The sequence below is a fragment of the Triplophysa rosa genome, linkage group LG10 (assembly GCF_024868665.1).
Source record: "Triplophysa rosa linkage group LG10, Trosa_1v2, whole genome shotgun sequence".
Lineage (NCBI taxonomy): Eukaryota > Metazoa > Chordata > Actinopteri > Cypriniformes > Nemacheilidae > Triplophysa > Triplophysa rosa.
Window position 1 is genome coordinate 12,398,748 of NC_079899.1, and position 18,559 is coordinate 12,417,306.

The window sequence follows — 18,559 nt, forward strand, 5'->3', positions numbered from 1 at the left end:
AAACTAAAGGTCGTGAATAAACGTAAAGAACGGTCTGTGGTTATTATTATTATTTAGTTTTTGTAACTTGCATACTTGTGTACAGGATGATACAGGTAGAATTTAACCTGGCAACATAGATAAAAGCAAAAGAAGGAAGGAAATTCAACTGATGCTACGCTGCGTGATGACGCCATCAGGATGACGTCTAAATCCAGGAAGTGTAAACTTGCTGGTCAACTGTACGCAACTTTGGAGCATCGCAATCTCATCCAGAATGTCTTTTAAACGGGATACTATATCGTTATAAAAAGTTGAGTTGTCATTTGTCAGGTAAAATTATACATAACCAGAGTTAGATGCAATTTTGCTTGTATTACCACATTTAGGTTGTTCACACGAGCCAAACCGTCGCCGCTCCTTGCACGAACCGGTGTGGTGTCGAGGTAAAGCAAATGTTACACACAGTGTTATTAAAAACTGTATTATAAAATGTTAGTTTATAAGTTATTTATGTACATTCATTACAGTTCAATATCGACGGACAACGTTTCAATTAAGTTTGTTTCTCGATTGATAATATCTGGTCTCTGATCAACATATAATTTTACATTGAACAATAATCGCCGATGAGGATTAGGCAACGTCACCACAACTGGAGACTGCTTTTAATTCGCATGACATAATTATAATTTTTCATTTATATAAAACAAACGATAAAATCATTGATAGTCAGTTGAAATGTTCTAGGTTGCTCTGTTCATACCTTTATTGCTTAATTCTGTAGATAATCTATATGACAGAATGGAGGAAAAGAACAAGAAACGGAAAAGTCCAAGGCCGTCTTCCAGCCAGCCTCCTCTCCCGATCAATGCCCGAAAAACGCCCAGCAGCAGATCATTTGGTGTCAGCGGTATAGTCACGCACTCTAGTCAGAGGACTAAGTATCGTAGGTCAGTGTTATTTCTCTCAAAATGTTTTCGCTGTAGAAATAATAAAAGTTCGAGTAGACCAGTTCAAGTTGTTAAACTGTATTTGTTTTAATATTTGTATTTTGCTTTTTTTTTTAGAGGAGTAAGAGACAAGCCCAGGCCTCAGAGTCAGTCTGGGAAGAGTAACCAATCTGCCCACATCCAGCACACATTTCTCACAGATGTGTCTGATGTACAGGACATGGAGAAAGGTCTGCTCAGCCTCCTAAATGACTTCCACTCAGGAAAATTACAAGCTTTTGGTAGGCACCCATAAGTATTTCACCTAAACATGTTGTGTGCAGAGTGAGGTTTCAGTTTTGTAAACAAGAACTCTTCTCTGAATCAGGCAATGAGTGTTCCATCGATCAGATGGAGCATGTTCGAGAGATGCAGGAAACACTGGCCCGTCTGCACTTTGACCTATATGGAGAAGTGGATGAGATGCCAGAAGATCAAAGGAAGTCAGCTTATGACACAAACATGGACAAACTGTTACTAAATGTAAGAACAACATTAGGTGTTTGATCATAAAACCATATTTAAGTTTTTGATGCTTTTGGTCTAATGAAGTTTCTTTTTTCTTTCGGACTTTTTTCCTTTAGCTGGAAGAGTTGAGCTCCTCAATGTATCCTTTCATGTGCTCATCAGTTTTGTTGTTGCCTTTCAACTAAGTGATGTTATATTGTTCATTTTAAACCCAGAGCTCTCCGAAAAATATTGCAAGGTTTATCTAATACAAGCTCTTTTTTTAATCTATAATGTCCTTAACTACAATCCTTTAGACAAAAGCTTAACCTTGCTGACAGCCAAGATGTCCCCAGAACTTCCAGCATGTGAACTAGTGTATAAACTACTATGGAGAATACTGTGTGCATATCTACCACAAAACAGCTATGAAAATACATCAGTATTATTTAATTGACACTGTGGAATCTAAACGTATAGATATGGTCTGCTTGGCTTGTTTGCACTCTTACTAGTTATGTCATATTAGTTATGTCAAAGAACAACTCAAACATGTCATAATGAAATGCAAACCTGATTTGTTGATTTTCTCATTAGATCATTTGATATTCATTACCATGCTAAATGTTCCTGTCGTTACCGAAATATAATGTTCGATTACATTGTGAGATCAAATCAACTAATGTCTTAAATGTTGCGTTGAGATGTAAAATAGCAGCACCTTTGCATTATCACTATAACTTGAAACTGTCTGGGTTTTTGCTCATCAGGACGTACGTGTATGTCTAAGACTGCAGAATGAAAGTAAAACTACATTATATTTTATGATGTCATATTTACAGATTTTATTTTTAATGTAAAGCATTGGAGATATATAGTGTAACCTTCTACTGGCTAGTTGTTGATTAAACCTTTAACAATGGCTATCAATAAAATATGAGCTGTAACCAATGACATAAGAGCTGGGTCAGACTTTTCAATTACATATACCACATAAAGTAAATTCGTGCACGTGTCACATCATAGCTAAAATGAACCTATCTTGGCCTTTATATGTTCGAATGCAGTATGGTTTTAAAGCAACAATACTTCGGGCCAACCGGCTCGTTTGAAGGAATGCGCAGTGCTGCTGACCTTGTTATTTTGTCTCCAGGGATACGAGGTTGTATAGGAGGCGCTGTTGCCTGAATGTTTACAAGAGGTTCGCTTGAATGCCAACTAATTTCAAATCGATTGCCACCAGAAAGACGCGCTCTTACTGTATGTTCTACCAATCATATTTACGGAGCGCCTTGTCAGGTAAATCAAATCCGGTTTTTTTTTTTCAAACTGTAAAAGACAGAAATACTGTGGCTGGAAAAGGTTTGAGAAAGAGCCTCTGGGAAGTACCCTATCTCAGAATGACGTCTGTGGAACTTAAAATTAATCTTAAATCGAAAAACCGCGGGTATCCGGATATTGAGAATCAATGGCAGATAAGTGGAAGTGAATGCAGAGAGCCGCTATCTGACGGGCCGCGCATCGATGCAACAGAAACCAGATTCAGTGCTTGGACGCCCATTACAAACAAAGCATGTAACCATCAGGTCGGAGGGAAAAACAAACATTTTAAACTGTTTTATTGATTGGTTTTAACTGCAATTAATCAGATTCAAAATCCATTTACAGCTTTTTCAGGAAAGAACAACTCTTATCCTACACTGGTTTGACCTCTGGACAGACCGACAAAGAAAGGAATTTATTCTTCAGCTTTTGAGGAGATGCTCCAAAACACAGCTCAAGTAAATTCATAACACTTCTTGAAGTTTACACATTTTTAACGTACTTGAAATTTTCATGGTGGGATTATTTATGAAAGTACACTTTCTTTGAGAGAATGAAAGGGGCGGTTTCCCGGACAGGGATGGGCTAAATCAGGACTAGGATTTAGTTAAATTAGGACATTTAAATGTCCGATGTGTAATGTTTTGGAAGATCTATTGACAGAAATGCATATTTCTGCATGTTATTCACAACTATGTCTTCAGATATGTTATATGTGTGTTTTATTACCTTTGAATGAGCTATTTCTATCTATTTTTATATATACAGTCAAATATATGCAATGCATGCTCAAGCAGAACAACAATTTGAATTTTATTGTAGCATTTTTATTATTAAATATCCAAAAAACATTCTAAAATTCTGAAAAAATATTTAACATAATACAAAATCTATCACAGCTCACATATAAACACATCTGTGCTATTTTGTTATGTAACTTCAGCATTTTGGCACACACAGGTCACACTCGACTCTCACGCTGTGTCACCGGACACGGCGCGATGCGACAAAATACAATAGAATGCATTGAAACCCATTGTAATTTAAAATTTTGTCCACACTGGATGCGGCACGGCGTAATCCCATTTGAACAAGCCTTGTGTCACGTCGCGTCCTGCCGGTTGTACCGAAATTCAACTCCCCGTGAGATTACGACTCCCCTACTTCTGATTGGTTCATTCACTTAGGATGCTGCTTTGTGATTGGTCCCTATCTCTAAATCCCGCCCCCACACCTAATCCTAACCCTAACCTTCGTAGGGGAAAACAGGGGAGTCCTAATCTCACGGGGAGTAGGATTTTGATGCAACACCGGTCGGGTCCGGTGTAGACACGGTGTCAGACGTCCATTATGTTTTGTTGATGGCAAGAAAAGCATTACTTTAAAGTGTCAGGAAAACCCCCTGCTTCAGCCCCTTTGTTTCACACCTCCAGTTTGAAAAGGTTTCCAAAAGGTGGCCGACTGTGATAAGGTAGGAGGGAGGGAAGTGTGTGGAAAGAGGGAAGGGTTTGCATTAAAAGGGGATTGACATGAACCGTATAAAGAAAGCTAATTTGCACACCAGCAAAGCACATTTGAGATGGACCGTGATTCTGAGATCAGCAGCTACTGCGGTTCTGAGAGCTATCTGGAAGTCGAGGACTTCTCCCCACCAGAATCCCCTGAATCGTATTGTGAGCAGACTGACAACAGTGCAGGTCCAGTGCTTTATCAATATCTATCTCACATTCGTGACGTCGGCCCAACTGAACTTTTTAAGCCGGAAGATCAAAAATGCTCAAAATCCACAAAAAGAGCCAATTTTCACTTATTGATATAACGTATGAGTGCTTTTAATGTTATCATGACTGTGCAATCAGCATATGTCTGTTAACATCTCAAAAAATGTGCTGAGGGGTTTCATGACACTTTAAGTCTTGGTCAGAAGAACTGCTGCTGCTATTGTAGTTGTACTTTCTCCTGTACATTCTCCTGTGGCTTCTGTAGGTCTTTTTTAACTGCAATGCAGCACAGTTACACTTATGCTCAGAATATGAAAGTCTAAAGTAAAGCTAGCTTGGACGTATCTTTTTGTAAATTACACACCAGTAAACATCCACAGAACTTTCTGTTACACAAAATGTTCTTTGTAGTGAAAAAAGGTTATTCAGACTATAAAAAGTTATAAAACATATTTTTTTGACATTGCGATGAATAATTCTTGTAGCACCTTTCATAAGAGTGTACTTTGTCAACAAATGGCAAAGAAACTGACTTACATTTTGAAATGTAAAAAGAAAAGACGATAAGGCAACTGGAACACCTGTGGATCAGAAAAAAGAAAACCGTAAATACAGACATGCATGAGTGTTGATACAGTATAATTATGCTTAATAACTGGCTTACGGTTTTCATCTGCACCTTCTTTTATCTCCTCACATTTCATATGCTTCTCCTCTGCTTTCTCTTCTTGGAGTTCTTTAGCCCTTTTAAGTCCTTCTTGGTACCAGACAGAGAAGCAAGTGTCCTTCATTAAAACAGTCACAAACATGCACACAATACTGTAATTATACAACAGTTCTCTCTGGTTCTTGAATCTGATTGGCTGAGAGCCGTGCGATATTCCACCAGTATCACCACGGGAACCACTTCACTGACTGTTTGTATCACTCCGCCACTAAGCCAAGTCGGACTATGCAGTCCCGCAACTGCATCACTCTGAAGAAGCTAGACAGCTAGCTAACAAACACACACACACACACACACACACACACAAAGCAGTTTTTCTTTCTAGATTGTTTACTTGTGTGATCCTTTCTTATTTTTTTGTAAAACTGAAATGCAATAAGCAAGATAAGATATTACAAATTGCACATTAATTTGTTTGGTATACAAATAAACGTGTGCACTGCAAACTGCACATTTGTGTACACGTGATAGAACTTTCTTTCATTATCATATTATATCGATCACAACTTAAAGGGGCCATATGACATGGCTAAAATGAATATTTTCATTTGTTTAGGATGTAATGCAATCGTGTATACACGATTTCAGGGTCAAAAAAGCTGTATTTTCCACATACCGTGCATGTTTGTATCTCCTCTTTGCCCCGCCTCTTTGAAACGGGCAGATTTTTTACAAAGCTCATTGCTCTGAAAAGCGAGGTGTGCTATGATTGGCCAGTTAACCATTGGGTAGTGATTGGTCGAATACTGCACGCTTGTGACGGAAATGTAACGCCTCTTACCATATTTGGAACATCAGGTTCCAAAGCAATTATACTGACAGGTACGCCACCTTACTTGCGTATACATTTAGGTGGTCTTAAGGTCAGTTTATGGTTCTGCGTAGGACCTACGCCGTAACATACGGCATAGCCTACGTACGTAGACGACGCCGTCGTGTACATTTATGGTTCTGCGTTGAGAGTATGCGTCATACTGCAATTACACCGCCGAAACGCTAGTTGGCTCTTTGTGTTTTCATGGGTTTGCTCTTCTTCGCCGATGTTTTGTGTGAGTGTATGCTAGTGTTTGCAAACGACAATGGAAGCCAAACCGACGTTAGAGGAAATCTCTCCAAGAATTCGCCGCCATCTGACAGTCTTTATAGTCCGCCGAAGAGGAGTCATACAGATGCGTGTATTTCCGAACCTCTTCAATCAGACGCTCAGTAACTTGGTCGATGTCGATGCTCACCATGTTGTTCTTTTGTGGACTCTGAACTTGCCGGAAGAAGACACCAGAGAAGAAGATGCCGGAAATGCATAGAAGGAAGTACGATGCTGCCAAACCGACCAATCACAGCGCTTGCGGTCCGCGTAGGGTCCGCGTTGAGTTGACGCGTTGTTACATTTTTGGAGAGGTGCGTGTCAGGCTACGGCGTAGGGTACGCACAGGGTACGCGGCTCTGCGTAGGCTACGGCGTAGGTCCTACGCAGAACCATAAACTGACCTTTAGTCAACTCATACCACAAACTGATGTAGATTTGTGGGGGTGTGGTTACACGAGGCGTTTCAGGCAGGTCTGGGTGAGCATTCACTTTTAGATAGAATGCATCTTTTGTTCCGAAACTTTAATTTTTCCAATTTTACGTGTCTAATACTGTACATGCACGGGCAACTTATAACACACATAAAAACACGTATTCGCGCCATATGACCCCTTTAACTCCCAATAATCAATAGTTGGTTAACACAATATATAATAAATAGTATATAGTAAATAAAGTAATAGAAATATATTTTTCTTTAAGGCAAAGATTGTATATATGCTAAACTGAAACTGATGCTGCACGTTGACTGAGATCTAAATCAACACTGCGCATGTATGGAAGAATAAAATACTTAAATACTCCATACACCATGACCAGATAATGAGCATAACACGTACTTATGAAAGTGAAACTGAAAGAAAACAAACGCACATTTGGCAGTGTCTTTTAGAGCAATTTATTCACAGCGCTGGATGCGAGAGTCTCCATAATGCACTTTAGATAACAGAAATTGCAGTGTCAACTTGCTACGGTAAACAAGCGAATGGATTAAAGTTCTCCGTCGCTACGACGGATTTCCGTCAATTGAAGGGTTCCAGCCTGTCCTTAATGTCTTAATTCACTTTTCGTAATGTTGTTAACCCTTTGACGCGTGCGATCACACCGGTGTGATTAGAACATTACGCGCTTTGGCTGACACTGAGCCAGAGACAGACTCAATCCTGTCACATATCACAACTATGCAGTGCTTTCAACCACATGATGTTTAATTTAGCTTTCAGACATATACACGTGCCTACAAGCACAAAATACATTTAGAGATGGCATAATACACACTGATGTCTATGAAAGCGCCAATAACAATCTCTCACAATCTCAAAAACAATCGGATGTTTTATTCAGATCAGACACAGTATCTGCAATTTAAGCAATTGTTAAGATCACTCAATTCTTCTACCAGTTCACCAGGCACTTACGTTTGTGTTTTTAAGAGAAGTGGATGAATTCACGTGATGTAAATCCGACAGATCTCAGAGCACGGCAGAAACAAACATGGCGGCGCCCGCTTCTAGATCAACTAACGCGATCATTATAAACGTGTTTAAACAACAAAACACATTCACATGCACATATCTGACAATCGGAATGTCAGATATTTCATGACATAGTTAACAATTTGTGAATTTTTTTGAGTAAAATGATGTAAAAGCAGTGGATCAGTCATACAGCTGCTGTGGCTCTGCGGTGTGTCACGTGATAAGCAGTGCCTCGTCGCCATGGAAATGTTAAAGTGATAGGCTGCCTTCTTAACGGTCGCCTTGGACAAGCTAGTTAAACACTGTAACTAGTCACTGTAGCTAGTCAAACACTGAAACTAGTCATGTAGCTTGTCAAACACTGAAACTAGTCATGTAGCTTGTCAAACACTGAAACGGGTGTCAGGTGTAGGCAAGCTTCAGGAATATGGTTTCACAGCCAAAAGGCAGAAAAAGTGAAAAGCTCTCTGGAGACAAATACAAACAACATTTTTGGTCTTTAGTGGTCCTTTTATTTTGTTCTTTTTTTCTGTTAATTATGAAGAGTTTCAGAAAACATTGTTTGGTCTTATAAGATAAATAAAAAATGCACTGAAAAGTTATAGATGGTTGATTATTTGTCTAGGTAAGTATAATTTTTTCATAGATTAAAAATAGCTTTTAAAATAGCAAACTGACAATACTATGTAAAGTGGTTCAAAACATCTCCCTTTAAAACGCTATTCGTTAAAGGAATATGACTTGGCCTGAAAAAAAAGCAGTCAGAAGGGTTTTTTTCACTTTAATCCATGCACCCAAATGCAGTGAACAAACACCTGAACTTCGCAAACGTATGCTCTCTCTCTCTCCTGCACACAAGTGAAAGTGACGTCTGCGCATGCTCCTTCTCCTGCTCTCCTTGCTGCCGTGTGCCGCTGCCGCGTGCTTTTCCGGGAGAATTGTCCAATAAGGTACTGAGAAAAATTGTTACGAAACGGTTTTCTATGTTCAAAAAAAACTTTCTGAAACCTGTACGATCGCAGGGGGAGTGTATCGAGCACAGAAGCACTACTTAATACACCCAACTCGTTTTTTGACAAGTTGACCATGTTAAGCATGAGAAGACAGCACGTTTAACATTGTAAAGAAGTGTTAGAATGCATGACACACCGTTGCACCACCCCTGTAATTAATGTTAGTGATTAGAGAAACTAGTGAAATTAGCGATGTGTAAACTCAAGATGTTCACCATTAGAAGCATAATATTTGATTATGAAAAATATGGGGTCCTCCCTGTTTCCCACCCACCCACCTTACAGTTCAGACCCCACTTCTAACTCGGAGCGAGTTCCTGGGGTGAGCGTACTGGATACCTTGCCCGTCTTGTTTATTGAAACGTACGGGACGATACTCTCGTAGCCCCGCCCAGAACGCTGCACCCAGAGTTAGGGAACAAAAGGGATCTAATGGTGAACATCTTGGAGCATCCTAAGGGTATTAAGCCTTGCTCAAGGACACACCAATGAAAAACTAATTATGGGCAGAATAATTTTAAAATACATTAGCCTACTATTGTTTTACATAATGGCTTCGTATTTTATCATGAGGGATTATTTTTTTAAATTATATTTTTAGGGGCTTTTACACATTTATAGGGACAGGACAGTATAGAACTGACAGGAAAGCGTTGGGCCGAGAGATAGAGGAGCGGGTTTGGCAAAGGGCTCTCGAGACAGGAATCGAATTGGCACTATGTGTTGGGCTATTACATTTACGCATTTGGCAGACGCTTTTATCCAAAGCATTATACTTTACATTTGTTTCTGACTATATGCAATCCCCTAGGATCGAACGCGTGACCTTGGCATTGCTAGTGCCATGCTCTAACCACTGAGCCACAGGAAAGCTTATTAGTTACCACAGGGCTATTAGTGAATTACTGAACTAATTAGTGAAAATAGTTAAAGTGGTGATGTGTAAAATAAAGAAAAGTGAAGATCCTACTTGATACTCCAAGCGAATCCCTGGAAATTAACTGCAGTCCTGTGTACTTTCTGCAAAGTACAGTATGAAAAGATGGAGGTCCAGTCCAGGGTGCTGCATCACAGATAGAAAGCAAACAAATCTTATGGTGAGCATCATGTAGTTGACACAAAACACACACACACCAGCACAAACACAAACACACAACACGGTTACCACAAAATAAATTTTGCAACCGTGGTTGTGCAAAAACATGGTTAGGTACTGCGCTTTTAAATATAAACAACATGGTTCATTTTCGTAAAGATTAGGTGGGCAAATGATAAATTTGGCGGCACATAAAAATCCAAAAAGCGCCACTAACACATTTAACATTAAATTACATGATATTGATCTAAAATCGACTTTAATATACATACAGACTTAACCGTAGGCTGCATGCCACGGCAGATTAATGTAGAAAGAGTCTTCGTAGGATAACGTTACTCGATTCTACCACATAAACACGAGACACACGACGATTTAACGAATTTTCCGACAAAAATGACATAAAGTCGAGGTAAAACGGACAAACTTTGCATCGCGGCTTTTGAAATTGACCTCGCGCATATATAACGACAAAGTTTTGGGTGACATACGTTACCCTGAGTTGTCCTCTGCGCGGCGCTCTTATGCTCGGTCGGTGGGAAGTCAGTCAGCTATTCTTTTCTTTTCTTTTGCTGTTCAGGCTAATTCTTCATCCAGAACCTTCGCTGTGTGCGTGTTTGTCCACATCTGGTTCTTGGGCTTGAACGGAAAGCTCTTCGAACTATTGACGTCATAAATGGCAAACGTTGTCATGGTTTTATCAGACTGTGCTACATTTGAAACTCCAATCCTAACGTTAACCTCTAAACAGGACAATGCTAGGGTACACAAATCGACAAAACACCATAGCGTCAATAGCAAATATTGCACTTTAGTAATTCAATTTTTGGGAAGTTCGTTTTTAGTCCAAATAGATACACTTTTGTTTAATTTTATCATACGTTTATGGACAATAATAATAAAAATACCAAGTTTTTGCCACTGAATGAAATGTGTACAATTTATTTAAATGCTTTTCCTATTTATATACACCTGTTTATTACTGTGGAACTGTTATTGTATACTTTAGACGGTATCTTATAACGTTGCCACTGAAACCAAGATATTAATAGTATGACACACACACACTATGGTACTATACACATTCATGTATAGTAACTACAGTACAAAACAAAATAAGATCTAAAGGTGTCTCTTTTTTGGTACTTATTAGCCTCTTTTATGTAGGCTACAGTTAAGTTTGTGTCTTGTTTATGTTTTTTTATTAATAACATAAACAAACAGGCATCAATCCATCAAAACATTAACAAATTAAGAACTAAATACATCTAGCAGCACAGTAATCAAATATAGATATACAATATAATAGATATCAATATAAAAATAAAACCGTATAAAATATATAAAACAATACATAACAAATAATAATAAAAACACAAAATATAACCTTACATTAACAGGAGGTTAATCCATACATCAAGCAATTTACAAAGTTTTGAGGCACTTTGGTTCCTTAACTGCTTAACAGACTTAAAATAAAATTTTGAAATCATTTTGAAATGCAGCATAACATGGAGGAACTTTAAAGAATCAAACTATATGAAATAAAACTTAGCTACTACAATCAATATAGGTTGTTTTGTATAGCACCTTAATCCTGGAAAACAATCCCAGACTAAAATTAATATTTGGGCTGTCTTAATTGTAAATAACTTGCGCTTCTTTTCAATAAGAGGTGATGTGTGACTTTTCAACCAGTATATCAGTAATGGTCTAAGCTATTACCAAAATTATATAAATGTATAACACTCTACACAGATATTGGACATTAAACATCTTACAGTCAATATCTATTGGGTCAGTTAATTGTGTTTACAATTCCAGGTTCACCAGTGATTGTTTAACAGAAGCTGTTCCCCTCACTCGGCTGGACTTTACGACTGTGCTACCCCGTTTCCTTTCTCTGTACATCATGTCCTTTCTCAGTCCTCAAGACATCTGTGCTGCAGCACAGGTGAGCTGGCACTGGAGGTTTCTGGCTGAGCAGGTAATCATCAACTCAATTAAATATGCAACTACTGACGACAGGTACAATCTGAGTCTAAAACATTTCTTTTTTCTTTTTTTTTGTCTATAAATGTTCTTAAATGTATTGTATGTGATTATCCAGGACTGTCTGTGGTTGCCCAAGTGCATACGCCTGGGCTGGTTTCTTCCCTACAGTCCATCAGATCATGAGTATGGAGCCTGGAAAAGACATTACGTGGCCTGTGCCGCCAGTTTGGATATTCTGACTCCACGGGAGGCAGCAGGTGTCTATGGCACTTTAAATGAGAGTTTGACTGCACCAGAGGAGCAGGAGGAGAGATGGAGAGAGCTCATGATTAAACAAACAATCAGAGACAAGATAGCTGAACATAAAAGTAAGTCCAAGGCTGAACAACATGTTTTCTTGAAGATCAAATATGTTTGTATAGACAAAAATGTAAATGGCAGTTGTGTAATAATTTGAGCTATTGCTAATAGGTAATATTTTAAATGGATAATAATTGTTAATATTTATATATTTACTATTAATGATTTATAAGTGAATACGCAAATAAAATTAAAATAGCTATATTTTAATTTATTAGAATTTTAAAGTTTTACTTAGTATTGCATATAGGAATTTATAGTCTGTTTAATATTTGACCTGTGTTTCTCTCTCCTTTATCTTAAATGTGCGCTTCTTCTCTCTGTGTGTGTGTGTGTGTGTGTGTGTGTGTGCGTGTTTCTTTATGTTTTACATGTATAATTTAAATGTTTGCTTAGTCAATATGTTTCATGTACGCTGCTTGTATAATGAATGTAAAATTGTACTTGACTTGACTATATTAAATATTTGGCTAATATTAGATATTCTTCACTTTTCAATGTTCTACAGAGGCTGTTCTGAAGACGAGAAGGGCATGGATAAACACCAGTAAATTGGGCACATCATTTACTGGAAGCATTCACAATCAACCATTGACTCTTACTGCTGCTCTCGTTCATATAGGGGTGAGACACTGACAGAAGAAAGTTGATGTAGCTATTAGTAATAATATTGAAACAGAAAACATAAGCTGGCAATCATTTCTTGTTTTTTTTTGTTTGTTTGTTTTTAGGACAAGTGTCGTTTGAAAAACTCATATTCCAATGTCGACACCATAAAATCACAGGATGGTTTGACCATAAGCAGAACTCTTGAGAACATATATGCTTCCAGTTTGGTAAAAACTATGAGGTCAGTAAAACAGTATTAACATCAAGTTCATGAGTACCCAAAAAATATATTTGCAACCTGTGGTGACTGTGGTGTTCTTGCAGTTTACCATTCAAGCAGCCAGTCAGGTCCACCTACTGTCCTCTTCCTCACTTCCTGCTTGTGTCATCCAAAGTTCCTGGATATGAAGTAAGACATCACAACGTTACAAGACAATAGTTTCATTTCTTGAATGATAAGTTCTTTAATAGCTAAAAATGTTCAATTGTACATTTTTAGCTGCTTCTGGCTGCAGTACACGCATCTGTGGTGGTTTTGCCATATGACTTACAAGGAATGACCTTGGAGGCTTTGCTCTCTCTGGCAGAAAGAGCTATCCAGGGCAGAATGCTACAAAGTGTTGGTATTCTGGCAGAAGGAAACACAGACGAGGTCATCCTTACACAAGGTACAACATTGTTACAACATTGTTACAACTCCACTCTTTGTGGGCCCAAATTGATAAGGTCCGTTTGAATCTGAAATACATTATCAGATTATTGGAGATCTCTTTGGTAATGAATGTTATTATAACTATTAAAACATTTTTGTTCATTTAAATCAAATTAAATTGGACTTAAGTATTACTTGGGAAAAACTTAAACTAAACCCCCAAAAATATTAGCATTAAACAAGTTTAGGCTGAGTCACCAAAATGAATAACTGACAATAAGAACAACTGAATTAAAACTAAAACTGAATTAAAAATGACCTTATGTAGCAATATAATAAATAATAAAATGACAAAACCCATAACAAAAGTGTTAAAAATAACTAAATTTAACATTCAAACTAAACACAAAATAAAAGCTAATTCAAAATCTTATTAACTACAATAAAACTATAAAAAAAAAACTATAATAATACATGTAGGTGATCCCATTCTACAGATGCTTGTGGAAATGTTTTATTTAACAATATCAGTGATGTTGTACTAAATATCAGCATTGCTATTATGACGACATTTTTCTGCTATGCCAACAAGTTAGTGGACGGAAGCCATCTGTGGAATTAAAAATGTTAGCTTTGTAACTAACCACAATTCAGGCACATTGTTTCTTATCCACAGGACTGAGTATTACTGAAAAGACAGTGCTAATGCCACGTGTCAGAGAGTTTTGGGAGAAGCTGTGTGGCTGGGTAGTTCCTGCTTCAGAAGGCGGGAGTCTAAACATCTTTGCGCCCCTGGCGTCTTCTGGTAAAGTTGCAACATTGGCTTTATATTACACTAGTAATAGACATTCAGATGTTCCATGGAAAGCAACCTGGAGCATTCTTCTGTATTGATGGTTCAGTTGCAGGGATGGATCTGATGAGGAAGTTATCCTCTATGACTGGTCTGAATGTCAAAGCCCCCTCTGGGATGTGTACTGGCTCCTACCAGCACAGTAAGTTTCAGAAAAGTCGGAAAATGTTCTTTAATTTAATGACAAACAAAACAGTTGTTTGTGTTTTTCACCAGTTCTCAGTGAGTGGTCTGGGTCTAGTGACTTTCCTCCATTGATGTACCTCCATGAAGCTCTTCTTCTGAGCTGGTGCAGGCAGGCTGAATGGATAGAGGAAGCTTGCAAAGAACTGCGGAAACACCTTGAGCCACAGCTGCACTTTCTGTGTCAAAAGATCAAGGGCCGTATCCTGGGTAAATGATCTGCCTTTTAGCTAATACCGTTAGATTTGACATAAAAATGCATTGTGCTATTATAAGACTGGTCAGGAAAAAGTGTTTAACTTCACTTTGTGTATTTTTTGCTCATGTCTCTGTTACAGGTTTGTTCCTCTGGGATCATATTAAGATGCCCGTCATCTCCATTAAATCTGAAATCATGGAATGCTTGATTCAGGGACTAGTAGCGTTGATGAATGAGTCCCCAGTAAGCAAGAAATAGTTTGTTAGTAATTGCAACACATTGCTGCAGTAACCCACGAAATAAATCTGATTGGCTGGTTTCATTTTTATATTTTAGGATGATGCTGTAGACTTCTTGGGACGCTTTTTACTAAAGAAATCGATCAAGGATGGTCTGAAGGAAACAGAGCCACTGTTTCTTACAGAAAGGACTTCCTCTAACATCATTAATCCCATCCCAGAGTTTCCAAAGGTTAGAGTTTCTGTTTTAAATCATTATTATTTTTATTATATACGTACTGGGCTTTAAAACGCCTGTCTTTTTTATCTCAAGGGTTTTACAAGTGATGCAGACAGACGCGGTGGCGTGTGCAAGGAGCTTTCAGATAGCGAGAGAACTTACGTGAGGCAACTTCAAGCAGTGGCCACAGTTTACTACACTCCTCTCAGAGCTGCTCTGGACTCCAATCGAGCCATTATCAGCTCTGTCAGTCTCATCACAATCTTCTGCCCCCTGCTGGACATTTTGGAGGCAAACAAGTAAAATACTTCTCAGCATCTTTTAAAAAGATGACATTCTGCTTGAAAAGATTACATGTTACTTGGTCATTTTCTCATGTTTTTTTTAACATCAAAAATGGGTCTTGTAGACTTTTTCTGACAGAACTTCAGGAGAGACTGCAGGAATGGGGTCCATTGCAGTGTGTGGGTGATGTTTGTGTCAAATTCTGCACCAAGCTACGGGCCTACACAAACTTTTTTAACAACTACCCGACCATTCTGAAAACCATAGACAAGGTAAGTCCTGTGTCACCCTTAAATCTGAATCTATATTATCTTGCTTATTACATATAGCTATTCCCCACATAAATAATTAAACACAAAATATATCATTTAGATTATTAATTATTTGAATTGTTCTTTTTTATGTGAAAAATTGTGTTAGATGAGTGGTGCAATTATACTTCTTGGGCTTTATAAAATTTTGAGATGACATAATGTTCTATATGCTTTCTAGTGCAGAGAGACGCATCCTGTATTCCGTGCGTTTCTGAAAAGACACGACTGGAGTGTTGCTACCAGAATGCTGAGGTAAAAATGTTACAGTTATCACAAATTTTCTGCCTTTGATGACAAGTTTTGAGCAGTCATAACCAAGTGGTTTTTACTGTCCAGTCTTCAGGAGCTGTTTCTTGCACCGTCTGCACGAGTAGAGGAGTATGGGACTTTGCTTCAGGCTTTAACTCTACATACACCACCTGACCACCCTGACTACACACTGTTATCATCCGCGCTCAACACAATCATGACATACAGGAACTTCATCCACAAGGTGTGTCCAAAGATCAGTGCCTAATATTATTGACCTCAGTCACTGCATTAGCATGAACATGTTTGCGTGTATTTAGGCGCTTTTCAAACTTAAAGGGTTCACCCAAAATAAACATTTTGTTATTATTTACCCTAAAACCTGTATATGACCCTTACATCTGTGGGACACAAAAGAAGATATTTTGAGAAATGTCTCGGGTTACTGTCCATACAATGGAAATCAATGGGGTCCAGTATTGTTTGGTTACCAGCATTTTTCAAAATATCATCTTTTGTGTTCTGCAAAAGAAAGAAATTCATACAGGTTTGAATTGACAAGAGGGTGAGTAAACGATGACAGAATTTTCATTTTTGTGTCCCTTTAAGTGTCCGAGCGTGGACTAATTACACCATGAAAATGTAATGTAAAACCAATTTTGTTTTGTCACTTCCAGTTGAAAACAAGTTTGAATCAAGACCTTAAAATCTTAGAGGTACAGAATACAATTCAAAGCTGCCCGGTAAGTTGACTAAGAACGTGCTTGTCAATCCTGACAGAGATCAGATTTTTAATAGACGGGTGTTTGTACTTCAGTAGTAAAGCACTACATTTGACATACTGTAGCAAAGTTTAGAAAATAAACTGTTAATATTACATTGTTTTGTGTCAATAATATTTATTTTTATCATATAAAATATCATTAGAGAGATTTATCTCCATTGTTAGTTTTTTCTAAATTCTTGCCGACCATAGGACAAATTTGCATTTTAGTCTGTCAATTACCCACTTACTGTTATATAAGTAAATGTTACTGTTACTGTTATATATACAAATGACAAATTATGGTGTTATTAAACATTTATATGGTTATGTTTGTACTATATGTAGAATTTGTCAGAGGGGAGCAGATATTTGATCACCACACAGGAAGTGGCATTACTGACCTGCCTAAATGGAGACATCACTTCCTCTCTCAGGTACAACTGTTGACCCAGAATCAAATTATAGAGAAAAAAAGTGTTCTTTTTCTGTTGTGAAACAATCTTGAACCTTTTAAAACAAACAATAGCAATATTGTCTGTTTTGTGTGAATAATACTGCATTATTAAACATGTCTATATCTATTTGGGAAGCATATTTACTCCCACATATTTACAACCACACACACACACACACACACACACACACAAAAACTTGTTTTCATTCTCATTCTTTTCACAGGATGTATGAGCATGTGAGTGACCTGGGATTGTTTCTGTTTAATGATGCTTTAGTGCTGACTGAGAAGAGCGTGGCACATTTACCATTCAGTCTGGCAGCGAAAACAACTCACACCTTTCTGGCATCGGTTGCACTGCATTGTCTGAACCTCAAGGAAATCACAGATACAAAGTGTACATGTGATTATTATAACATTTTAATGCACACAAATACTGTATTTTACCAAAAAACTTAACTCCTCCCTAATCTCTTTAGATGTTCAGAACGCTTTTCAGCTGGAGAGCCCAAAGCGCCAATGGATTTGTGCTACAGACAGAGAAGAGGAGAAGAACAAGCTGATGTCTGCCTTATGCAGTGCTATAAATGCTGCTATTACGCGTAACTGAAAGTGCACACGACAGACATTATTTACCGTAGGAAATCAAATGAAATTATGCTGTTTTGATTATAATTGAGATATCGATTTCAATATTAAACTAAATATTTTTACTTTTCTTGTTAAAAAATAGGAAGAAACTCTGACAGTTGTAAACGCGTCCATTTCAATATGCTGAACCCTAGAAGAAAGGGGGGGAAGGTACTGTCATAGGCATACACTCTACCGGCCGCCAATCTTGCCTGATGCCCTGCAAGACTCGAGCTGATACCGGTTTTACGCGGAGGCTGTAGGACCTCGCGAAGGTGATGGGTGTAGCCCAACCCGCAGCTCTGCAGATGTCTGTCACAGAGGTGCCTCGAGCCAGTGCCCACGAGGAGGCTATACTCCGTGTGGAGAGAGCTCTCACCCAGTGGGCGCGGGCGATCTTAGGACAGGTACGCCATAGTGACGGCGTCCATGATCCAGTGCGCCAAACTCCGTTTGAGACAACCCTCCCTGCTGATCTCCAAAACAGACAAAGAGCTGCTCAGAGCTCCTGTGGCTCTGCGTGCGGTCCAAGCAGAGGTGCAATGCGCTTACTGGACACAACACGGATGGGGTTGGGTCTTCCTCCCCGGTGGGGAGCGCCTGTAAATTCACCACCTGGTGTTTAGGGGGAGTGGTGGGAACTTTGGGCACGTAGCCGGGCCGGGGTCTCAGGATAGCGTGAGAATCA

General features: G+C 38.5%; 2 protein-coding genes across 5 annotated transcripts; both read left to right on the top strand.

Annotated features, from left to right (window-relative positions):
* Nucleotides 1–157: 157 nt before the first annotated feature.
* On the top strand, nucleotides 158–2,371 carry ccdc28a (coiled-coil domain containing 28A). Of its 4 annotated transcripts, XM_057344126.1 has the most exons (7): nucleotides 173–292; nucleotides 369–425; nucleotides 767–932; nucleotides 1,050–1,213; nucleotides 1,300–1,454; nucleotides 1,556–1,578; nucleotides 1,736–2,371. In XM_057344126.1, exons 3-7 carry the CDS (start codon nucleotides 784–786, stop codon nucleotides 1,788–1,790), a joined length of 546 nt encoding a protein of 181 aa, XP_057200109.1. In that variant the 5' UTR covers nucleotides 173–292; nucleotides 369–425; nucleotides 767–783; the 3' UTR covers nucleotides 1,791–2,371. The 4 variants fall into 4 exon arrangements, with proteins under 4 accessions (XP_057200110.1, XP_057200107.1, XP_057200111.1 ...); XM_057344127.1 differs by lacking the exon at nucleotides 369–425 and having other exon boundaries at nucleotides 158–312; XM_057344124.1 differs by having other exon boundaries at nucleotides 162–425.
* Nucleotides 2,372–11,018: 8,647 nt separating this feature from the next.
* Nucleotides 11,019–17,851, top strand: LOC130560778 (epithelial cell-transforming sequence 2 oncogene-like). Its single transcript, XM_057344799.1, has 19 exons — nucleotides 11,019–11,850; nucleotides 11,974–12,226; nucleotides 12,727–12,842; nucleotides 12,950–13,068; nucleotides 13,152–13,236; nucleotides 13,327–13,495; nucleotides 14,156–14,284; nucleotides 14,382–14,474; nucleotides 14,549–14,725; nucleotides 14,854–14,957; nucleotides 15,051–15,185; nucleotides 15,267–15,472; nucleotides 15,583–15,730; nucleotides 15,951–16,024; nucleotides 16,109–16,265; nucleotides 16,699–16,764; nucleotides 17,133–17,221; nucleotides 17,466–17,638; nucleotides 17,721–17,851. Exons 1-19 carry the CDS (start codon nucleotides 11,602–11,604, stop codon nucleotides 17,849–17,851), a joined length of 2,673 nt encoding a protein of 890 aa, XP_057200782.1. The 5' UTR covers nucleotides 11,019–11,601.
* Nucleotides 17,852–18,559: the final 708 nt, after the last annotated feature.

What these genes read in the sequence shown, in the direction of transcription:
- ccdc28a (XM_057344127.1), top strand. Translation starts at nt 784, where the DNA reads ATGGAGGAAAAGAACAAGAAACGGAAAAGTCCAAGGCCGTCTTCCAGC. An exon ending in CAGAGGACTAAGTATCGTAG is followed by an intron (nt 933 to 1,049) that starts GTCAGTGTTATT and finishes TTTTTTTTTTAG; the next exon opens with AGGAGTAAGAGACAAGCCCA. An exon ending in AGGAAAATTACAAGCTTTTG is followed by an intron (nt 1,214 to 1,299) that starts GTAGGCACCCAT and finishes TCTCTGAATCAG; the next exon opens with GCAATGAGTGTTCCATCGAT.
- LOC130560778 (XM_057344799.1), top strand. Translation starts at nt 11,602, where the DNA reads ATGTATAACACTCTACACAGATATTGGACATTAAACATCTTACAGTCA. An exon ending in TACTGGCTCCTACCAGCACA is followed by an intron (nt 14,475 to 14,548) that starts GTAAGTTTCAGA and finishes GTTTTTCACCAG; the next exon opens with TTCTCAGTGAGTGGTCTGGG. An exon ending in GACATCACTTCCTCTCTCAG is followed by an intron (nt 17,222 to 17,465) that starts GTACAACTGTTG and finishes TTCTTTTCACAG; the next exon opens with GATGTATGAGCATGTGAGTG.